Below are 19,749 nucleotides of genomic sequence, written 5' to 3' on the forward strand. Positions count from 1 at the left end.
GGTGCAATTTGTAAGGAACTGAAGGATAATAAACTGCAGTTGCAATCTTAATTCAAGCTGATTGAAAAATGATGTAACTGATGAATATTTATATGCTTTGCATGATAGAAACAGCAGAGAACATTGGCTACTCGTGTAATATGCTTCGGGAGGAGATGAAAGATGTCTTTGTCATCTCGGCAAACACAGCAGATGAAGTACGGGAGGAACTGAGGTAAGCAGAAGACAGTGGAGTTTTAAGGCAAAATCCAAGGTCATTTTAAAATTCTGATTATCGGTCTTTAGATGAAACACTGTTTTTTGAAATACACACTAAACATTGTTAGAATAAAGATACTGATGTTAGTTTGTGGTAAATAGGAACTTAAATAACCGTAATCTTTCAACCACATCATCCACTTTACATCATCTAAGGTTTGTTTTTCTTTCTTTAAAAGCAGGCATATCAAAAGGAGAAAGACGTTTGGTATAAACAGTTTAAATGACACTTTGGCAAACAGGCTGGTCAACAGCAGCAGATCTGCCTGGATTTGACAATAATAATGTCTGTTTGTTTTTTAGATAAGACATTGATGTAGACTGCTAATTCAGATTACACCAGGGCCTCCTCATCCCAATTTCACAAAACCTCAGATTAAACAATCTAACCATTGGCGTGGAGTGGGTGCTCCAGCAATCAAAGTCAAAATGTTTGCCTGTAGCAGGAGAAATAAAAACATAAGAAAGGTTGCAAATAATAGAGGATAATTGGCCCATTTATCTCATTTTTGGTTGCTAGTAGCTTATTGAGGACACAATCCAGCTGCTTCTGAAACCAGGGAACTGTCTTCAGCAATAAGGCCGATAGTTTATTCCAGACACCCACAACTCTTGTTGTAAAAATAAAATGCAATTGCAGTTTAATATCATTTTGATATCAAATGCATTGTGGGCATTGGGATATCAGTGTCCAAGTTGTTGAAAACCCAAGCAGAAGTGAGTAGAACTATTTCAGCTATCAGGTGTGCCTGAGACTGCCTTGTGCTCGACTGTGATGTGTGTTTGACAGGGAAGAAATATTCCTAGGATAAAGCGATTGTTGGTCATAAGCTCGAACAGCAGAACGTTTTTGCTCATTTCATTAGGAGCGCACGGAGGAAAATGAAGCCAGAGTCAGATACAGAACCTGAAATTGAAGAAGTGGACAATCAGAAGAAAAAGCCCAAGAAGGAAACGCAACTGGTGCCTGACGAAACTGTGGAGGGGGAGTACGGTCTTGTCATCAATGGACATAGCCTGGTACGGAAAACCATAATCCAGTCACTTCTAAATTCCGATGTTTCTGAGCGGTGGGCAACTTTAACCAACAGAAAAAGATGAAAACGAGCAAAAAGTCAGAAGCAAAATGGTAATGCGGTTCCTTTTCACGATTTGCAGTTCTCACTTTGCATCCTGTCTCTGTTGTGTCTCACTGGAAGGCCTACGCCCTGGAGAAGAACATGGAGATGGAGCTGCTGCGCACGGCCTGCATGTGCAAGACGGTGATCTGTTGCCGGGTGACTCCACTGCAGAAAGCACAGGTGGTGCAGCTGGTCAAGAAATTCAAGCAGGCTGTGACTTTGGCCATTGGAGATGGGGCCAATGATGTCAGCATGATCAAAGGTACAGGGGACATTTGGCAGTTTCCTAAAAGCAAGTAGATGTCTTTCATAGTCTTAAAAATTGTATCTATAATCCTGAACGTTCATTGAATAAACTAGCTCATTTTAATATATTGAGAGGAATTAAAATGCATGACTAATGGAAACAATCCCTCATCAAGATCAGTAAATAATTAAATCTACACAAATGCCTTTAAAGTACTATAATGCACTGACTACTTATATGTGTAAAAGTGCAGCAGCTGTTTCAGCCATACTCACATTAAATATCGAATTTGAGCATCTTAATTTCCTAGCAGGCTTTAAATATGTAAGTGATGGTACGTTAGCAGGAGTGGTTTTACCCTGTATCGCCGTTCTGACTTGAAGCTATCAAGCCTGGAATTTGAAAGCAGACTGTTACAGCATCTCTCCCTGTCCTTAGCGGCTCACATTGGGGTTGGAATCAGCGGACAGGAGGGCATGCAGGCAGTGCTCTCCAGCGATTTCTCCTTCGCCCAGTTCCGCTATCTGCAGCGCCTCCTGCTGGTGCATGGCCGTTGGTCCTACCTTCGCATGTGCAAGTTCCTAAAATATTTCTTCTACAAGAACTTCACTTTCACACTTGTCCACTTCTGGTATGGCTTCTTCTGCGGATTCTCTGCACAGGTCAGAGCAGTAGCCTTTCGTGCTTATTTTAACCCTGGAAAAGGCCTTAGAAAGTCTGGATTTAGTCTGTCTGTCCTGCACATTAGTTACTGACACCTTGGAATTAGAAAGCGAAAACCTGGTCTTGTATTTTGGATTACTTGTCTCTGTATGTAAGGTGCAAGAGCCCAGCAGGTTCATCAGTCATGTGCTAAATAATGCCGAATCAATAAGCAACTGTTTTCCAGATATCAGCTGGGCTACCTATTGTGGCGAAGCCGGTTCCTAGCCTGTTTAGTGAAGCTGTGGTTTTATTCTCTGTTTCTGGCAGACGGTATACGACGAATGGTTTATCACACTCTACAACTTGGTTTACACATCGCTCCCTGTGCTGGGGATGAGTCTGTTTGATCAGGTATGATTCTATTTCTTTATGGTGCCGGGTTGGATGCTGTAATCTCTAACCATTTGGTATGTTCAGCAAGGAATTCTGAAGCATGGTGAAGTTTGCAGTTGAAAAACAGAACAGTTTTTCCAAACCACTAACTACTATGGGGCATGTTAGTGAACACATTTCAGTCATTGGTCAGATTGTAGTTCTGCATTGCCTGGTCCATTCAGGGGCCATGAAAAAAAATATAACTTTAATTAATAATTAAGTGCTTTTCAGGAAAGATAGAAGAAACACTTGAAATAAAACAGCAAATATAGGAGATAATAAAATTAGGACAAATAATCACAAGGAATTATTAATGCCGTTGAAGATGCAATGAACAGAAACAGAAACCATGAAGCCTTTTTGAAGAAGACAGTTGGAAAACCAACTGCTACAGAGTATATCCCCTGCTTATTATCTGTTGTAACTATCTTATTTTATGGCCAGCAGCCATATCACTATGCAACTCACAGCTGGAAGCCCACTGAGCCTGGTCAGTACCTGGATGGGAGACCTCCTGGGAAAAACTAAAAGTTGCTGCTGGAAGAGGTGTTAGTGGGGCCAGCAGGGGGCGCTCACCCTGCAGTCCATGTGGGTCCTAGTGCCCCATTATAGTGACGGGGGACACTATACTGTAAACAGTCACTGTCCTTCGGATGAGACATAAAACCAAGATCCTGACTCTCTGTGGTCATTAAAAATCCCAGGGCGTTTCTCGAAAACAGTAGGGGTGTAACCCCGGTGTCCTGGCCAAATTTCCCATTGGCCCTTACCAATCATGGCCTCCTAATAATCCCCACCTATGAATTGGCTTCATTACTCTGCTCTCCTCCCCACTGATAGCTGGTGTGTGGTGAGCGTTCTGGCGCACTATCCCTGCCATCACATCATCCAGGTGGGGCTGCACATTGGTGGTGGTGGAGGGGAGTCCCCATTACCTGTAAAGCGCTTTGAGTGGAGTGTCCAGAAAAGCGCTATATAAGTGTAAGCAATTATTATTATTTTTTTTTTTAGGCTCCTGTTACTGATTCTTTAGATGTTTTTCAGTTTTGGTCTTAAACTTGCCGAGCAATGAAAATCCGTGGCAGAAAACCAGAACGCGAGCTTGTGAATAAGTAGTGCTTGCAACTGTGTTTTGAAGGACGTGAATGATCGCTGGAGCTTGCAGTATCCTCAGCTCTACGAGCCAGGGCAGCTCAACATGTACTTCAGCAAGGGGGCCTTTGTGAAGTGTGTCCTCCACAGCATCTACAGCTCCTTGGTGCTCTTCTTCATCCCCTATGGTGCGATGTATGACACCGTGCGCGATGACGGCAAGGACATAGCCGACTACCAGTCGTTCGCGTTGTTGGCACAGACCTGCCTGCTGATTGCTGTCAGCATCCAGGTTAGACACCCTGTCTCTTTCCACCACCTCTGCTTGTGCTGTGTCATCAAGATCCACGTTCCTGACTGCACCAGATCTATATTTGTTATCTCAGCTGCCTCTGTACAATTTTTTTTCTTACTTGATCTTGTGTGTTTTACTAAACTACTGTACCCTTATTTTAAGCTGGTGTTTTCTCATGGTAAAATCTGTGTTTTAGAAGAAATTAGGGCATTTTGACAATTGCAGGTTAAAAGGCAGTCGAGTTAAAGCAGTCAAAACCGAACACAGTAATCAAAGTCCCAATCTTTTGCGAAGGCTTCAAAATATTAAGCATAAAATGAATAATTTCTTGAGCTGACGGTTTAATCTAAGATTTGCTTTCAAAGCAGTTCACGAACTGTGCAAAATCAGCATAATGCAGGAAGCTTTCTTTTCTCCTCTCACATGGTAGATTGGCCTGGACACAGCTTATTGGACAGCTGTGAACCAGTTTTTCATCTGGGGCAGCCTGGCTGTGTACTTTGCCATCACATTCACTATGTACAGCAATGGGATGTACCTTATCTTCACTGCTTCCTTCCCATTCATTGGTGAGTACTGTGAAACCTCACAGCTGAGAGGTACAGTGATAATGCCTAATATTTCTAACCAGTGACCCAAAGCCTTGCTTTCAAATGAGTATAAAACTGCCTTGTCTTTGTGGAGCAGACCTTATAATGAGAAATTATCATAGAGCAATGTTAGTAAAGCCAACACCTATGTGTAATATCATCAGCTGGGTGTGAATTGTTCTTAGCCTTAGGGTTAGGTTTAATGCTGGATCAAGGGTTTGAGTTTGCTTTTATAGAATTCTGGTCCTTAATTGTTTGTTTTATTTATTATATTTAAAGCTCAGCAGTGTTCTTGAAGTTACCTGGTTGTTAATATTTTAACTTATTTTGCAATGAGTTCTGTTTGATGTAATTACTTTCAGTACAATTCAGAAGCAAGGAATTTAAAAAGAAATCAGTGTGACAGTTTTGTATTCACATTATAACATGTTTTACATATAAGAGCACTAATATAAATTAAGAAATTAAAAGAAATTAATGCACTTTGTCTAATGTATGCTAATGCTATGAAATATATCTTTTTGGAGATCTTTTTAAAAGGATAACACTGTAGTCCTAGTGAAGCTTAATAAAACCTGTAATAGCAAAGTTGTTTTTGTTTGCTATTTCTAAAAGGGCTTTTGAATGTTGATTTCCTGTACTTTGCCTTCATCGTTGTAAGTCTGAGGATTTGTACTTGTCAGGAACGGCAAGGAATTCCCTGAACCAGCCCAATGTCTGGCTGACCATTATCCTCACCTCCATCCTGTGTGTGCTGCCTGTTGTAGCTTACAGATTTGTTCTGGTGCTGCTCCACCCAACCATCAATGACAAGGTGAGGAAAGTGACAGTGCATTCTGTTTGATCTTATAGCACATTAACAAAATAATGACCATCCTTAATTAAGGATGTGCTTTCTTTTTTGTCATACATTAGCCATCACAGTATATTAATTGCCTCTTCTGTTGCAAAACCTGTGTTTAATCTCAACAAAAGTCTCTGCACTGAATAGCCATTTTAAAGTCATCAAACCCTTCAGTGGAGTGCTCAGATAAAAGCACTGCTGAATCTTAATCAGCTGTGGCAGGAAAAAGTGAGGGTTTGTGCTTGGATATTGAGGTAGATTACACTATGTCTAACAACAACACCTTACGAAATTACTTTTAAGATCACTTTATTGACCATATACAATTTCTTATATTAAGAATTTGTCTTTTTGCATACCCCAGCTTGGTCTCCAGGAGACACACAGACAGGGAGAGAAACATGGGGTCAGAGCACAGGGTCAGCCATTTATACAGCACCCCTGGAGCAGCTGGGGTTAAGGGCCTTGCTCAGGGGCCCAATGGAGTAGGATTCCTCTGCCGGCTGTGGGATACAAACTGGCAACCTTCCATCCACAGGCGCAGATCCTTAGCCACAGAGCCAGTGCACTGCCCTTTTTTTCCTTTTAAAAAGTATCACTGTGTCAAAGTGTCACTGTCTGGATGGGTACATGGTTAGTCACACTGCCGGCACTATTTTTGTTACATGTACTAATGGTCACTCACTGGACTGTAGACAAGCTGGGCTTAGAGTGGATGGAATTAAATGAGACTAAGATATTATTAGTAGATCAGTGTTGTACTGCACACCCACAGAGTTAGCTCAGGAGATAATTGGGGATTTGAAAGATCCTCTCTGAGGCAAAAGCAAACTGACCCACTGCCAAGTCTTGGAAAAGTACTGCATGTTTCTACAGTATATCTGACTTGTCATTCATTCACTTCCAGCAAGATTGCATCATGTGTACAGTACATACAGTGAAAAATAATAGACCCAAGAATAATTGACTAAATACTTACAGCAGTCGTATTTACTTTTGCAGCATGGAAAGAAAACATGGAAATAACTGAGATGTACTGTAATTGTACCTACAGTAATCTTGAACTGTGGTACAATGTTTTAATAGTGTAATTGCCATACAGTACCTTCCATTTTGGGAAAACTAAAATGACTAAAGGAATGATGAAAGATATTGCTAAAATATGAGCTTGGTTGCAAATGGAAATAACACGAACAAAAAAGACATAGCTGAATATATATTCTGATTTCTAGGATTGATTTATTCAGTATCAAATGTGGTTCCTCCAAACTGCAGCATGGTGAGGTGAGAATAAAGCACTCCCACACTAAGGAAAGAAGACAAACAAGCATTCAGATATGGAATGCAAAATATTTGGTTTGCTTGACAGTGGTCACGATGGGAAACTCTGCCCTGTGCAAAATGTGTCTCAAATCTTTTCTTTGTCCATGTCTTTTCTGCATGGGGAGTTGCAAACTAACTGCTGTCATGAAAAATTGATCAAACTAAAATGTGGTCTTGAAATATCTGAAAAATGTCAAAAAAGAATCTGAAGTGAAAAATGTGTCATTTTCCATTTCAGCCTTTATTCCACTGCTGTTTAATCATTGCAATTACATTTATCGGTTGTTTTCGGTCTTTCTTCCCAGTCGCCTGCCTGTTATTGCTGTGCGGCAGTTGTTGTTTGTTGTTCTAATAATAATAGAAGAATGGTGTACATGAAGGCTGCTGTACCTTCATCAGGGCTCCTTCAGGTTAAGAGCGCCACACACACATGTACGCGCACTCCTCTTGTGCTTCAGTCTCTCTCTCCTCTCCTCCAGGTGAGGTACAAGGTGCGCCAGGCCAAGGCGACTCCCGCCCCGCCTCCCAGACGGGCCCGAATCCGCAGGACCAGCTCGCGGCGTTCGGGCTACGCCTTCTCTCACACCCAGGGCTATGGGGACCTGGTCACCTCTGGAAGATACCTGCGTCGAACCCCTATAGGCCGATCTGGAGGCTTCAGCCCCAGGGCCCGGGACGTGACCCGGCAGTCCGACATAACCCCCCAGACATACCGGTCCGTCAGTCCGGAGGACAGTCAGCACGTGGCCTGAGGGCGCAGCCTGCAGCTCTGAGGCCACACCAGTTGACACTGGGCAAGGGCAAACTCAGGCTGGTACACCTGAGCATCTGCATTTACACTGGGGACCTTGCCCGTTGAGTGTTAAACCATCTAAGGCCCTTCGATACCTGCTGTGCAGCAATCCAGTGTACCATCAATGGTGTGCTCATGGATTTGGTGGGCTTGCAAACTATTATGAGAACAAGACTACACGGAGTGAACCACACTGTTCAAAAATACTACAAAGCTTCCCAAGGACAGTATAAACTCCAAACACCAGATGCATTGAATTCCTATGCCTGTTATTTCTAACTGTTTTGTATGCAAGGTTCATACAGTACATTATGTCCCCTCACTGAGTTGCTTTTTAAAAGCCTTTTCATCCTGCCTTGATGTGTCCTGAGTTGGTTCTGAAAGGAGATAAACAGCAAGCTAGAATATGGCACAGTCTGGGAACTGTCACTTGGAAAGGAAAGAGGTCGTTTCATTAGAAATGACAGTAACAGTTGTCGTTATCACTTACTGTATGCGTCACTAACTTTGTCTTTTTGGGACGAAAGCAGTTTGACGTCGAAACAACACTAATTATATCATTTTTACAAATCACATTGTGCTAGAGACCTCCTTCCATTTTCCTTGCTAAGGTGGGTGGTTTCTGGATTGTTCGGATTTTTGCTTTCTTCAGTCATTTAGCTTTTTTTAAAAACAAAAACTCAAATTAAACCAGACAATAATAAACTTTAAAAGGAGTGTTTACAAATGTGGTTGCAGTGAGCACCATTAAAGGCTGGGTTGCAGTTTCATAGCTGTTTGCAGCTGTAAATATTGCGACAGAAAGGGAGGCCTGTGTCTGTAATCTGATCCACTGCTCAGTTATAAGCTCTCAAGTTTCCACTCAGACTAGTGAGCTGCAATACGTCGCAAGTTTGTTGTTATGTACAGATTTCTACATGACATTTAGTGGATTCTAATGAGTCAACAACCTGTACATGGGAAGGGCATCAGGTTAGGTTTTTACTAATTTAGTAATTTTAATGGTAGGTTGATGGGTTGCCTTTACAGTTGGCATGGTTAAAATTCACATGTAAAGTACTGTACAGAGTTATACACTAAAACGAAACAGTTGTGTTCACAAGTTTTATGTCTCAACTTTTAAAGCAGTTTTAAAAAAGAAATTATATACTTCAGCACTAAGTACAAATAAAACAAATATCCTCAATCCACACACTGTTTTTTCTTGAATTCACACTATTGATCTCTATCCAGTTCAATTAGCTGATCACTGCTCAATCAGCTGATCACAATTCCTAGTTGAAGTAATCAGATCTGGCCTAGTTACTGTATGAGCCCACAATGCATGAATTTGTTATGGCTTTCCTAATGTACTGTAGCTACAGTATAATGTGTTTTCAGTACTTACTGTAAGGAAGTAAACAAAGTAGGTACCGTGACATAAAAACACTGAACATTTTTCCACTCTCAATATTTCTTTGTGTTCAGAAAAACAAGAATAGAATTTGACTGTGATGTAAATTTAATGTGGGCAGTATCGTATGTTGGTGCAGACTCACTGGGATCAGCTAATATGAAGTGCACACCTAACAATTCAATTTCTTAGCACTAAGCTATGGATATTGGAGCAAATGATAACTAAGAATATGAGTAGGATTCTTCTGTCTTATTTTCTGTTATTTACTGCTTGGCAGTAAGCTTTGTGGTTCCTTTTGCACTAATTGGAGCACTATCTTTCTCTTAAAATGCTTTTCTGCTTTTACAAAAATTGTGAAAAATTCAGAATTGTGCTTTAAAACAGTTGAACATTAATTGAGCAAAATTGGATATATAAAGAAACATCCATTTTCATGAACCTTTTAGTCAAAAAGAGCAGTGATTCCTAATGAATGTTGGGATTAATTCAACCTCTGTGATTGTTTTCAGCAATTGAACACTGTATGTTGGAGGCCACCTTTTAAATACTGCATTTCATAAGTAGCACAATATCCCAAACTTTAGAATTGGGAAAGTTATTCCCAAGTTATTTCAATGAAAGCTTTAAATTCATTTAAGACTTCAGTAGTGCAGTGGTTCCCGAAGAACGCTGTCTCTTCTGGTTTTCATTCCACAGTGTTGCTGCAGGACAATAGCTGGAACCATACACATGAACATGTACAGTACATAGACACACTGTACAAATACAGTACACCTGCACATAGCATATACATGCACATGCATAAACATACTGTACACAGGCACATACATATACATGCACATGAATGACTAATTTTATAGTTAATGCAGACAATTCTATGAACTTAAGATGGGCTGCCACCCTTTAAACTTTCTTAGGGCCTGTAGCTGTGATGTGATTATGTAGTTCAGCTGATTTGCAGTTTAATTGGGTTAACATAATAGCTTGTTAACTGACATTGTCATCCACACTGAAAACGTTGTTAATTATTGTACTTAAAAACAGACTGGGCAGTGTCTTCTAAACTGATTCTGCCCTCAGAACTACCATTATTGTATGCAGTTAAAATAATGTGTATTTTTTTAAAGAACATCACAACGCTGCCTTTATTCTCAGACAAGAAACATAAGTTGAAAACACTTCACTTTCCTTTGGTTCCAACATATATTAATTTAGTATTTTGAGTACAGATTGTATATATTCTACTACCACATCTTCGCAGTTTGTCCTTACGTCTACAATTGTAAGATGCAAACTTGTTTTTACAAATACTTGGAAATGCTTGTTAGCGTGTCTTATAAATGATTTTCATCCTGGTTTTATTTTTCTATTTTTCATGCAATTAATTATCTCTGTTCCATCTTTGATCTCCTAAAGGTTATCAGATTTAAATCAGAATGAAAATGTTAAATGTAGTCTCTCTTGCCTTCGTTTTTCACCAAACAAGCTACCAAAAATAAAAGTTTGATATTTTTATAAACAATATGCTTTTTGTGGTTTTTTTTCTTTAATTTCAATCTTGGGGAAATGGAAAATTAAAAAAACTGAAATGGCAGATTTTAAGGGCAGCTCTTAGGATTTTTTTTTAATGACAAGACTCAAATTAAAAGATAAAAATCATTCCCCCTTGTATCTCAACAAACATCCTGTGTCAAAGTGTACTTTACTCTGCCATTAACCCAGGTGAGCATGCAAACACTGAAGTCTGAAAATCCCCAAAATGGGAAAGGACTCAAAAGTGGCTTCAGCACAGGCCTGGCAGAGCATCTGAGATCACTGCATACAGGGGGGGAGATCAATGGGTCAGGGACGTTATTGCCTTAAGAGAGAAGAAGCCAAATACTGATCTTTAAACTGTGAAATGTAATTAAACTGAATTTGAAATATGAATGTGTTTTAAATACTGAAATTGAATTCCCAATAATTATGGTCGCTTGAGATCACTAAGTTAAACCCCAAAGCAGTTTTTTTTTTCCTATGTGATCGAAGGTATGCATGGAATTTTCCAAAAGTAAAATGTACGTTCATCACTTAGGTTCATCCAATGATCAGAAAAACAAATCGCTTAGCTTTGAAACAAGCATTTTGAATTTAGTGTCCCAATACCCAGCAGCCATTTCACTCTGCAACTCACAACTGGCAGCCCACTGAAGCTCGGCTGGTGTGAGCCTGCTCAGTACCTGGATGGGAGACCTCCTGGGAAGAACTAAGGTTGCTGCTGGATGAGGTGTTAGAGGGGCCATCAGGGGGTGCTCATCCTGCAGTCTGTGTGGGTCCAAAAGCCCCAGTATAGTGACGGGGACACTATACTGTAAACAGGCGCTGTCCATTGGATGAGAAGTAAAACCAAAGTCCTGACTCTCTGGGGTCATTAAAAATTCCAGGGTGTTTCTCGAAAAGAGTAGGGGTGTAACCCTGACGTCCTGGCCAAATTTCCCATTGGCCCTTACCAATCATGGCCTCCTAATAATCCCCATCTATGAATGGGCTTCAGCACTCTGCTCTCCTCCCCACTGATGTGCGGTGAGCGCTCTGGCGTACTATGGCTGCTGTCGCATCATCCAGGTGGATGCTGCACATTGGTGGTGGTGGAGGGGAGTCCCCATTACCTGTAAAGCACTTTGAGTGAAGTGTCCAGAAAAGCGCTATATAAGTGTAAGCAATTACTATTAATAATACTTTTGGAGGGCATTGTATTGCTGCCCAATCCATTTAAATATAGTGGCTAAATACATCCGTTACAGCTTACAGTATGGCTCTCAAATCTTTATTACAGATTTAGTACTTACTCACTACCCTCGTTTAATCTCTTAGCAGAGATAGACCAGATTTACAGGACTTTACATACAGTACTCCCTGCAGTGAACTAAAAATGGAAAAGTGTGTACAGGTCACTTTAATGAGCAGAAACGTAGTTGCATGTAGCCATTGAAATAAACGTAAGTGGATTCATTCGCTATTGACATATTGTGAATTATAGTTACCCAGCGCTGACACTCAAAAATAAAAATAAACCGGCAAATGCGAGCACTGCAGTAGGCTTTGCCGAAAATACGTTATAAGGTTTCAAAGCACCTTTTTTCGACACACGAAAAAAAAAACTATCCAAATTTGGTTGTGAAAACGCAGATTTTCTTTCCCCCAAAACACCACACACACACACACCAAGTTAACGGGTTTCAGATCTGGGCTGTCTGGGTCTGTAAATTCCTCCTTCTCCACAGAAGAAGGCCGCTGCCCCGAGCTCTGCCTGCTGCGGCAGTAATGTAGGCCTGAGCTCTGGGGTGGAGTCGCTGAGCTCGCTGGTGACGCAGCCGCTGCCGGGCCCGCCCAGATCACTAGACGCTGCTTTGAGGATACTCGGCAGGGATCAGAAAACAAGCCTTCTCCGGCCAAGCGCTGAGGATTGTATATCGTTACTGTCATCACCGCTACAGGGGCGCAGCCAGGACACAGTTACAAAATGGGAGACTGAATACACCTGAAAGCATTTAATGTAAGTCTCTTGCTTGGAATATTTACGCGTTATTTATTCTTGCACGAATGCTGATGGACAAGGGTTGCCGATGCGTGGTAGTTGCTTCTGTCATTTTCTGTGGTGTTACAGACAAGTGCCGTGTCAGTGGGTGGCATCGGTGTAGTGTATTTTATTTTAAGAAAATCGAAGGGCAGTGTTAAAAAAAACATTACCCGATTTATGTAATTAAGCCTGTGAACCATTTTTTCTGACCTTCTTGTAAGGTCCTTACGTGGCATTTAACGTATTGCAAATAAATAAGAATAACTTGCTCTTCGTATTGTACGTGCTGATCGCTGTCCTAAACAATAGCCTCTCTGAAAATCAATAAAAGTCTTTATTTTTTTTCTGGCGATGCGGTAGATGCGTTTGTTTCCCAGATAGCTCTGTGGACTAAGGTCAAGCACAAAGGAGGCTCTTTCGCTCGGAAACCTCCGGGTTGCGTTGTTAATTTCTTCCATCATTTGAGGAATAATAGGAGCGCACCCTTTCCAAATTAACCAATTCAGCTTAGCTATTCGTTGTTCATATGGTGCCATGCATAAGGTCATATAGATATTCCTTAAGACATATTCATTTCTTCATATTGCGTCTTTGCGGACATCATTCCTAACGGGTCTCGCTGTTATGTTGTAACCTTGTTCCATCAATTAATGCAGTAGTCTGTATTACCAGTATGGTCGGCTCAGCGAGGAGATGATGATGGTTATAGCGAATGAAATAAAATGTTGCTGGGGAGAATTCTAGCCTGCCGCACAAGATCACCAGCAGGCTTTGCTTTTGCAGTACAGTATTAGTATCGGTGCCAAGATAGGAAGGGTACATACGCAGTTTTATGCTCAGTATTCGGCATTTTCAGTCCCATTAACGAAGGCGATAAGCTAGTGTACAGTACCTTTGCCACTTTAAGTTAATACGTAATACGTAAACAAATAACTATGAGATTTTTGAAGGATACAACACCTCATTAATTGACATTGCGTTCTGTGAAAGAAATGAAGGAAAGAACACTTTTTTAGGCGACGAACTGTACCATACAGTATATTACAATAGCCTACGTAACGGTAATGAATAATATGACGGGCCCTGGAAACGACGTACAACGTGGTGTGGGGATCGATTCTCTGAGCAAAATCTCTTAAAAATATAAGATTAAAGTGAAAACACCTTCAGCCGTCAGCCCTTCCAAGGGGTAACGCGTTTGTGGGTGCTGCATTTTGAGAACAGGCAGACCAGAAATACAGTCACACATTTTACAGGAGTTCGTCCGGCACACTAGTGGTTAATAGACAGCCGACGTGTGTTGTGCGTTTTGGCCTTTTGTGACTTGGTCCCTGGTGAGACCGCAGCCGCTGTGCCAGAGCCACGGGCGGGCAAGCGCCTGAGCATGATGGAGATAAAGAAAAAGTCTGTGAGAAAGCCCTTGTGTTAGTCATTCTGCCCTTATGTAACTGTTTTCCGTTCCCCATTCCATTAGGGAATTCTACAGTATATATTGTATGCTTGATATGCGCTCTTATGATACAACCCAGCCCAAACACTGTGTTCCTGGTTTGTGTGTGTTTTTTTTTAACCTACAGTAACACACTCTGCACACCCAACCCTCTTTTTCAGACATGGAGTCTGTGATGTAGACATTGTACATTGAAACAGGAGCAGACTGGCTTTTACAGTCAGCCTTGCAGTAAGCACTGGGATGACTTCATCAATCATTTCGGGGCTCTTTCTGGTCACTAAGCAGATGCTGTATAATGCCCAGTAGAGCAGTATTCATGATAGATCACTGCAATTCCGACCAGTCATTGTATTTGTATAGGCATAAATACTACCTAATTTGGGCAGGTGCCTTTTAGGGTTTATTGCAGATATAGTCTTTGAAGAAATCAGATGGAATCTTAGCAGAATTCAGACAGAGGACTGGCAGTGCATCACCATGATGCGAAGCATGAGACTTTAAAATACAAAAGCAGGTTTTGACATGCTGTCCTTTTCCAACTTGAATTCCCCACAGATAGCTCTTTTTTCGCTCTTACATTACAGTACCTCATCATTTCTGGTCTCAGAAAAGTGTTTTTCTGCTTTTATTATGAGCAATACACAGTACCTCTTTATAATAAGTGGCTACTTAGCTGCGATGGGATGTTTCATAACCTTGACATGTGCACTGCAGGTGTAGGTTTCTTAACTGACATTATAAGACTACAAGCAGAAGTCTACCTTACAAGATGTACTGTTGATTTTACTGGAATGTAGTACTTTAGTTTCTAAGTGCTTTTAAGACATTATTTGTATTTAATAATCCTGGCAGTGTGCTGTGCCGTACAAGCTCAGATCTTTTAAATAACTTTTTGGGCTCTGTTGTTTCAAAATCAAGCTGATAAAAGCAAGCTACTAAACATATAGAAAGTGTTGTCTTACTTGCCCGTCTCTCTGCTACCCAGGCACTCCCTCTGTTCCGAGACATTGTATATCTCCTTTGCCTCTAGGCACTGCAGCATTCATTTTAGGATTTGTGATGAATAGCAATTGCAGTTTTCCACTGAAATGCTTGTCGTATGTCGAGGGGTGAAATATGCACTGTATAAGAGTCAAATAATGTTAAGCGCTATTTGAAGAATGGATTGTAACGCTTTTTATTTATCCATTCAAGAAGACTGGTGTTACAGGTTTGTACTACATAGTACCCTAATTTACCTTGTGTCTGCTGTATGAGTGGCGCAAAATGATTGCTCGGTTATTTGAGATAGGGTTTTATGGGTCTAGGCCAGAGTGGCACTGATTGGGGATGATTTCTTGGTCATAAGCATTGCTTTAGAGTTTTGTTCATGGCTTCTCATCATATGCAAAGGTGTATTTCATTAAAACAGTTATTTGTACACACATGCTTAACTGGAGGTAATGGAGTAACCCATACATACAGTAGTTAAACCAGTTCATATACTGTGCCCAGGAAAGCATTAATGACTCTAGTAAACTAAGTCTTTTTAGTTTTGTTTTGCCTTTTGCCCAGATGTAGCCTGTTTTGAGAGTAATTTTAAAGCAATAGTTTGACCTGTGGTGTTTTGCTAGAAGTACTGTACACTAAGTGGCATGACCACTGTAAGTAGAGTGAAAGTGTTGCTTTATACTGCTATGTGTGAGTCACTTGAGAGTGATCTTAAAAGTGAGTAAGATTACAGATTACATCTCCCAGACCCCAGACAGGCTTGTGTCTGTGAATGATATGGAAAGAAAGATAGACAAATGGAGTGTGTCAGAAACAGGCTGTGTTCCAGCCCAGTCCCACAGAATCTCTCACAGCATCTCTCACGGACGACACTAAAGAGTTAATTGGCTGCATAGTCTCCTCACCATAATCACCATTGATTTGAATGGAATGTGCTACTTTAGTTCTCAAATGATTTTAAAACATTATTTGTTAGTTAATAGTGGGAATATTTACATTTGTTTTCAAGCTTCTTTAGTGTTAAATTTACAGTGGGCGCCCGATTTCTTCGTCAAACTATAGCTCTTTTATAGAGTAGGCTAGCATTTTACATGCCCAGTCAAGAAAATAGAAGATTTTAGGTTTTTGCCATTGTCTCAATAAAGAAACTTGCTGCAAGAGGGTATATATAGATGTAAGTAAACATGTAAAAAGTCCAAATCATTTTTGATTTATTTGCTATCATCAGTGGATATACTGTACCTGTGAGTCTGCAGTTAATTATTACTGACGTTATTATTATTTACGCCTCGGCTGAATTGCTGTTAGGAAAAGTAGAAAAATTGCTCCATATAAGCGATGTGGCTGATGTGAGGCTGTGGCCATATTTGGGTGGTAACAGAATTTATTATGAAATTAGACAGAATTGTAGCTCACTGCAGCCGTTGTAGATATACTGTAGTAGGTGAAGCATTTGTATTTGGGCTCTCAATCCCCAGAACTACAGTATCTGAATCAGTACAATTCCTGGAGAGCCAATGTGGCAGATGAAAACACCTGAAAGACCTTTAATAATAATAATAATAATAATTGCTTACACTTATATAGCTCTTCTTAACACTCCACTCAAAGTGCTTTACAGGCAATGGGGACTCCCATCCACCACCACCAATGTGCAGCATCCACCTGGGTGATGCAACGGCAGCCATAGTGCGCCAGGACGCTCAGCTACTAGTGGGGAGGAGAGCAGAGTAATGAAGCCAATTCATAGATGGGTTTATTAGGATTGGTAAGGGCCAATTGGAAATTTGGCCAGGACGCAAGGGTTACACCCCTACTCTTTTTCAAGATACACCCTGGGATTTTTAATGACCACAGAGAGTCAGGACCTCGGTTTTACATCTCATCCGAAGGACGTCGCCTTTTTATAGTGCAGTGTCCCCGTCACGATACTGGGGCTTTAGGACCCACATGGAGCGCAGGGTGAGCACCCCCTGCTGGTCCCACTAACACCTCATCCAGCAGCAACCTTAGTTTTTCCCAGGAGGTCTCCCATCCAAGTATTGACCAGGCTCACACCTGCTTAGCTTCAATGGGTTGCCAGTTGTGAGTTGCAGGGTGATATGGCTGCTGGCCATATCACCACCCTCCTTTAGAGGGGGCGGTTCCTGAATGTTTAAGTACAATTAACACCCAAGCCCAGCAACCCTCTGGCAGTCTTATGTGAACCCATGTGCAGTCTTACACCGTTTCCTGTAGAACATGGAGTTGAGTTAATTGCACTTTTTGTGGTCAGGATGAAATACTGTAGTTTGTTCTACACTTTCAGGATAGAGCTCTCTGCCAGAAAACGCCTCCCAGATACTGTGTGGAAAACAGATGGCAATCTTCCTCCGAAAATTCCAGCATAGGAACTGAGAAGGATAATTGCTGGCCAAGTGAAGGCAGATGTCTAACACACAGCAAAGCAAAAAAAGAAGTTATCCTGTGTTTTCAAATGTTCATGAATCTTAGAATTAGAAATTTCTTTGGTACTCTTACCAAAAATTTCACTCTGCAGTCAGCTAAAAACAATTTTTAGTGGTATAGTCATGGCAATATAAAATTTGTTTCATAACACTATATTTACTCTGTAGGAATGGTAAGACAGATTCATTTTATTTTACTACTTATAATACTTCAAAGGTCCATTTTCTTTATTATATTACTTAGGAGAAAAGAAAATATAATGACAACAGGTCAAAGTGACAAGCAGCGGATTATTTGAAAAACAGTAGTGGGATCGACTGGTAATATCAACATCATCAGTTATTAAATCAGATAGGTCTGTTGTGCCTAAATTCACATTTACAATGAGGACCTGGGTGAGACGCTTATTCTGGATCTTATATTCTTATGGTATTGTTACACCGCAAAATTGTGGCAGCAAAAAAAGAAATGAATAAGGTGTTGTGCGGTACTTTGGACTTCCTCTGCAGATTGTTCCAGTCATTGGGGTTGAAGTGACTTAAATCCAGAGTCAGTAGCTGCTCTTGGGAGATTCAGTCTGAGTCTTAGCAGAATATATTATATGAATGCAAGCATTAATATGAATACTCAGGTGTCAAAAAGATGGCCAGTATTTTCAATCAAGTTGCTAGGGTTGAAGTAAGTCAGTTAATTATCCACGTTTAGGCAGTGTATTTTGAGTGGTGTTTGAGATAGGGTTGTTTGTGACTAGTATAGAAAGGCAGCTGTTGTGGTGAAAGAGAGTAACATTGCACTGGATGACTGCGTCTTGGCCACTGCCAAAAATAATGCTTGCTATGGGTCAGTAATTTTTTTACAGCACCGTTGTATTGTTTTAAGGCCGACGATTGTGTTTGACGCCAGAGGAATCTGATAAAAATTGAGTTTATTTAATGTGTATTTCTGGTTCATGTAACATGTTTTGATTCATTATCGTCTCACACAAAATGATTTGATGCAAAAAACAACTTGCAACTGAATTGTTGCATTTTAATTAGAAATCCACAATCAATAGCTTGCCTTTTTTGCAAACCTGTGTTATTGCTCTACATTGATAAGAGGTTCTAACCTATTTTGCCCTGGGTTGCAAAAGTAATGTGTTTTAGAGAGAAGAATGGCCTGCATCAGAGGCAGCGATGAGTTGCAGAAGATGTTGTGCCTTCCTGTTCTCCTTAGCTTACAAATACGTGTGGTGAGCAGAAGGCAGATATCTTGGGTTGCTGCATGTGGAGAGTGCTGGGATACCTCCTGTGTGATGCGGCACTGTGCTGCATGCATGCATGTGTGCGTGTGTCATTGTGAGGAAAATTTCTATGAGTTGTCACAGCTGTTGGCTGGGTAGCATGCTTTCCTGAGCCCAATGCGGGTCGTGACCTGCTTATATAACCAAGGCTGTTTGAAGAGGAGGCTGGGAAGACATTCTCCCTGCAGTATGTCTGGAACAGCAGTGATTTCAGCAGTGGAGATGATGATGATGGTGGTGGTGTTGAGGGGGATCATTTTGGGAGCTAAACAGATGCATGCTGACACTAGCTGCTTTCTGGCCCGATTGCTGATACTGTACACATCATCCCTGCCTTGTGCTAAAAAAGAAAATTTAACATTCAGACTTTGTCATGAATATACAGTACTTAGGATACTGATACTATACTTAGACTAGGTGGCTGAACGAACAGTTCTGTTAGGCATTGGCGAGTGAAAACCATGAGATGACCACGCATCTGTCATCCTCAACTGCAGAGTGAATTTATTTTTTAACATGACATTAAGAGATTATGTTGGGGTCAATGTTGATGAAACAGCAGGTGGTACAAGAGTCTCATAATGTGATCCTCAACAATAATTGGATGACTAATGTTACCAGAAAACTGTTGTAGCTTAACGCTGATCTTAATGCTAATCTCAGCAAACATTTGGAGGATTCTGCTGTATACATATACTTCACCAAATAAGAATTAAAATGGACTTCTTTGATAAATATCACCCATAGTGTCTGGGAGTTTGTCTTCCACACTACATTTCTACGAGTTGTCACAGCTGTTGGCTGGATAGCATGCTTTCCTGAGCCCGGTGCAGGTCATAACCCCCTTATATAACCAAGGCTATTTGAAGAGGAGGCTGGGAAGACATTCTCCCTGCGGTGTGTCCCGAACAGCAGTGATTTCAGCAGTGAGGATGATGACGGTGGTGGTGTTGAGGGGGATCATTTTGGGTGCTAAAC

The 19,749-nt window shown here is 40.9% G+C and overlaps 2 protein-coding genes across 6 annotated transcripts in view; both read left to right on the top strand.

Moving 5' to 3' along the window:
* LOC148673705 (phospholipid-transporting ATPase ID-like) overlaps positions 1-8,833 on the top strand; it is a 59,463-nt gene extending 50,630 nt beyond the window's left edge. For all 4 annotated transcript variants that reach the window (XM_088630477.1, XM_088630476.1, XM_088630475.1 and 1 more), the window contains exons 20-28: positions 109-214; positions 1,125-1,278; positions 1,458-1,641; positions 2,065-2,288; positions 2,599-2,682; positions 3,845-4,090; positions 4,524-4,662; positions 5,367-5,497; positions 7,330-8,833. In XM_088630477.1, the coding sequence (XP_088486603.1) occupies positions 109-214; positions 1,125-1,278; positions 1,458-1,641; positions 2,065-2,288; positions 2,599-2,682; positions 3,845-4,090; positions 4,524-4,662; positions 5,367-5,497; positions 7,330-7,602 (1,541 nt within the window). In that variant the 3' untranslated portion in view covers positions 7,603-8,833. The remainder of the gene's footprint in view (positions 1-108; positions 215-1,124; positions 1,279-1,457; positions 1,642-2,064; positions 2,289-2,598; positions 2,683-3,844; positions 4,091-4,523; positions 4,663-5,366; positions 5,498-7,329) is intronic.
* A 3,581-nt stretch (positions 8,834-12,414) lies between these two features.
* rusc2 (RUN and SH3 domain containing 2) overlaps positions 12,415-19,749 on the top strand; it is a 49,425-nt gene continuing 42,090 nt past the window's right edge. For both annotated transcript variants that reach the window (XM_088630479.1, XM_088630480.1), the window contains exon 1: positions 12,415-12,574. The gene's annotated coding sequence lies outside the window, so the exon portion shown is untranslated. The remainder of the gene's footprint in view (positions 12,575-19,749) is intronic.

This window comes from Lepisosteus platostomus, chromosome 4 (genome assembly GCF_059453375.1).
Source record: "Lepisosteus platostomus isolate fLepPlt1 chromosome 4, fLepPlt1.hap1, whole genome shotgun sequence".
NCBI lineage: Eukaryota > Metazoa > Chordata > Actinopteri > Semionotiformes > Lepisosteidae > Lepisosteus > Lepisosteus platostomus.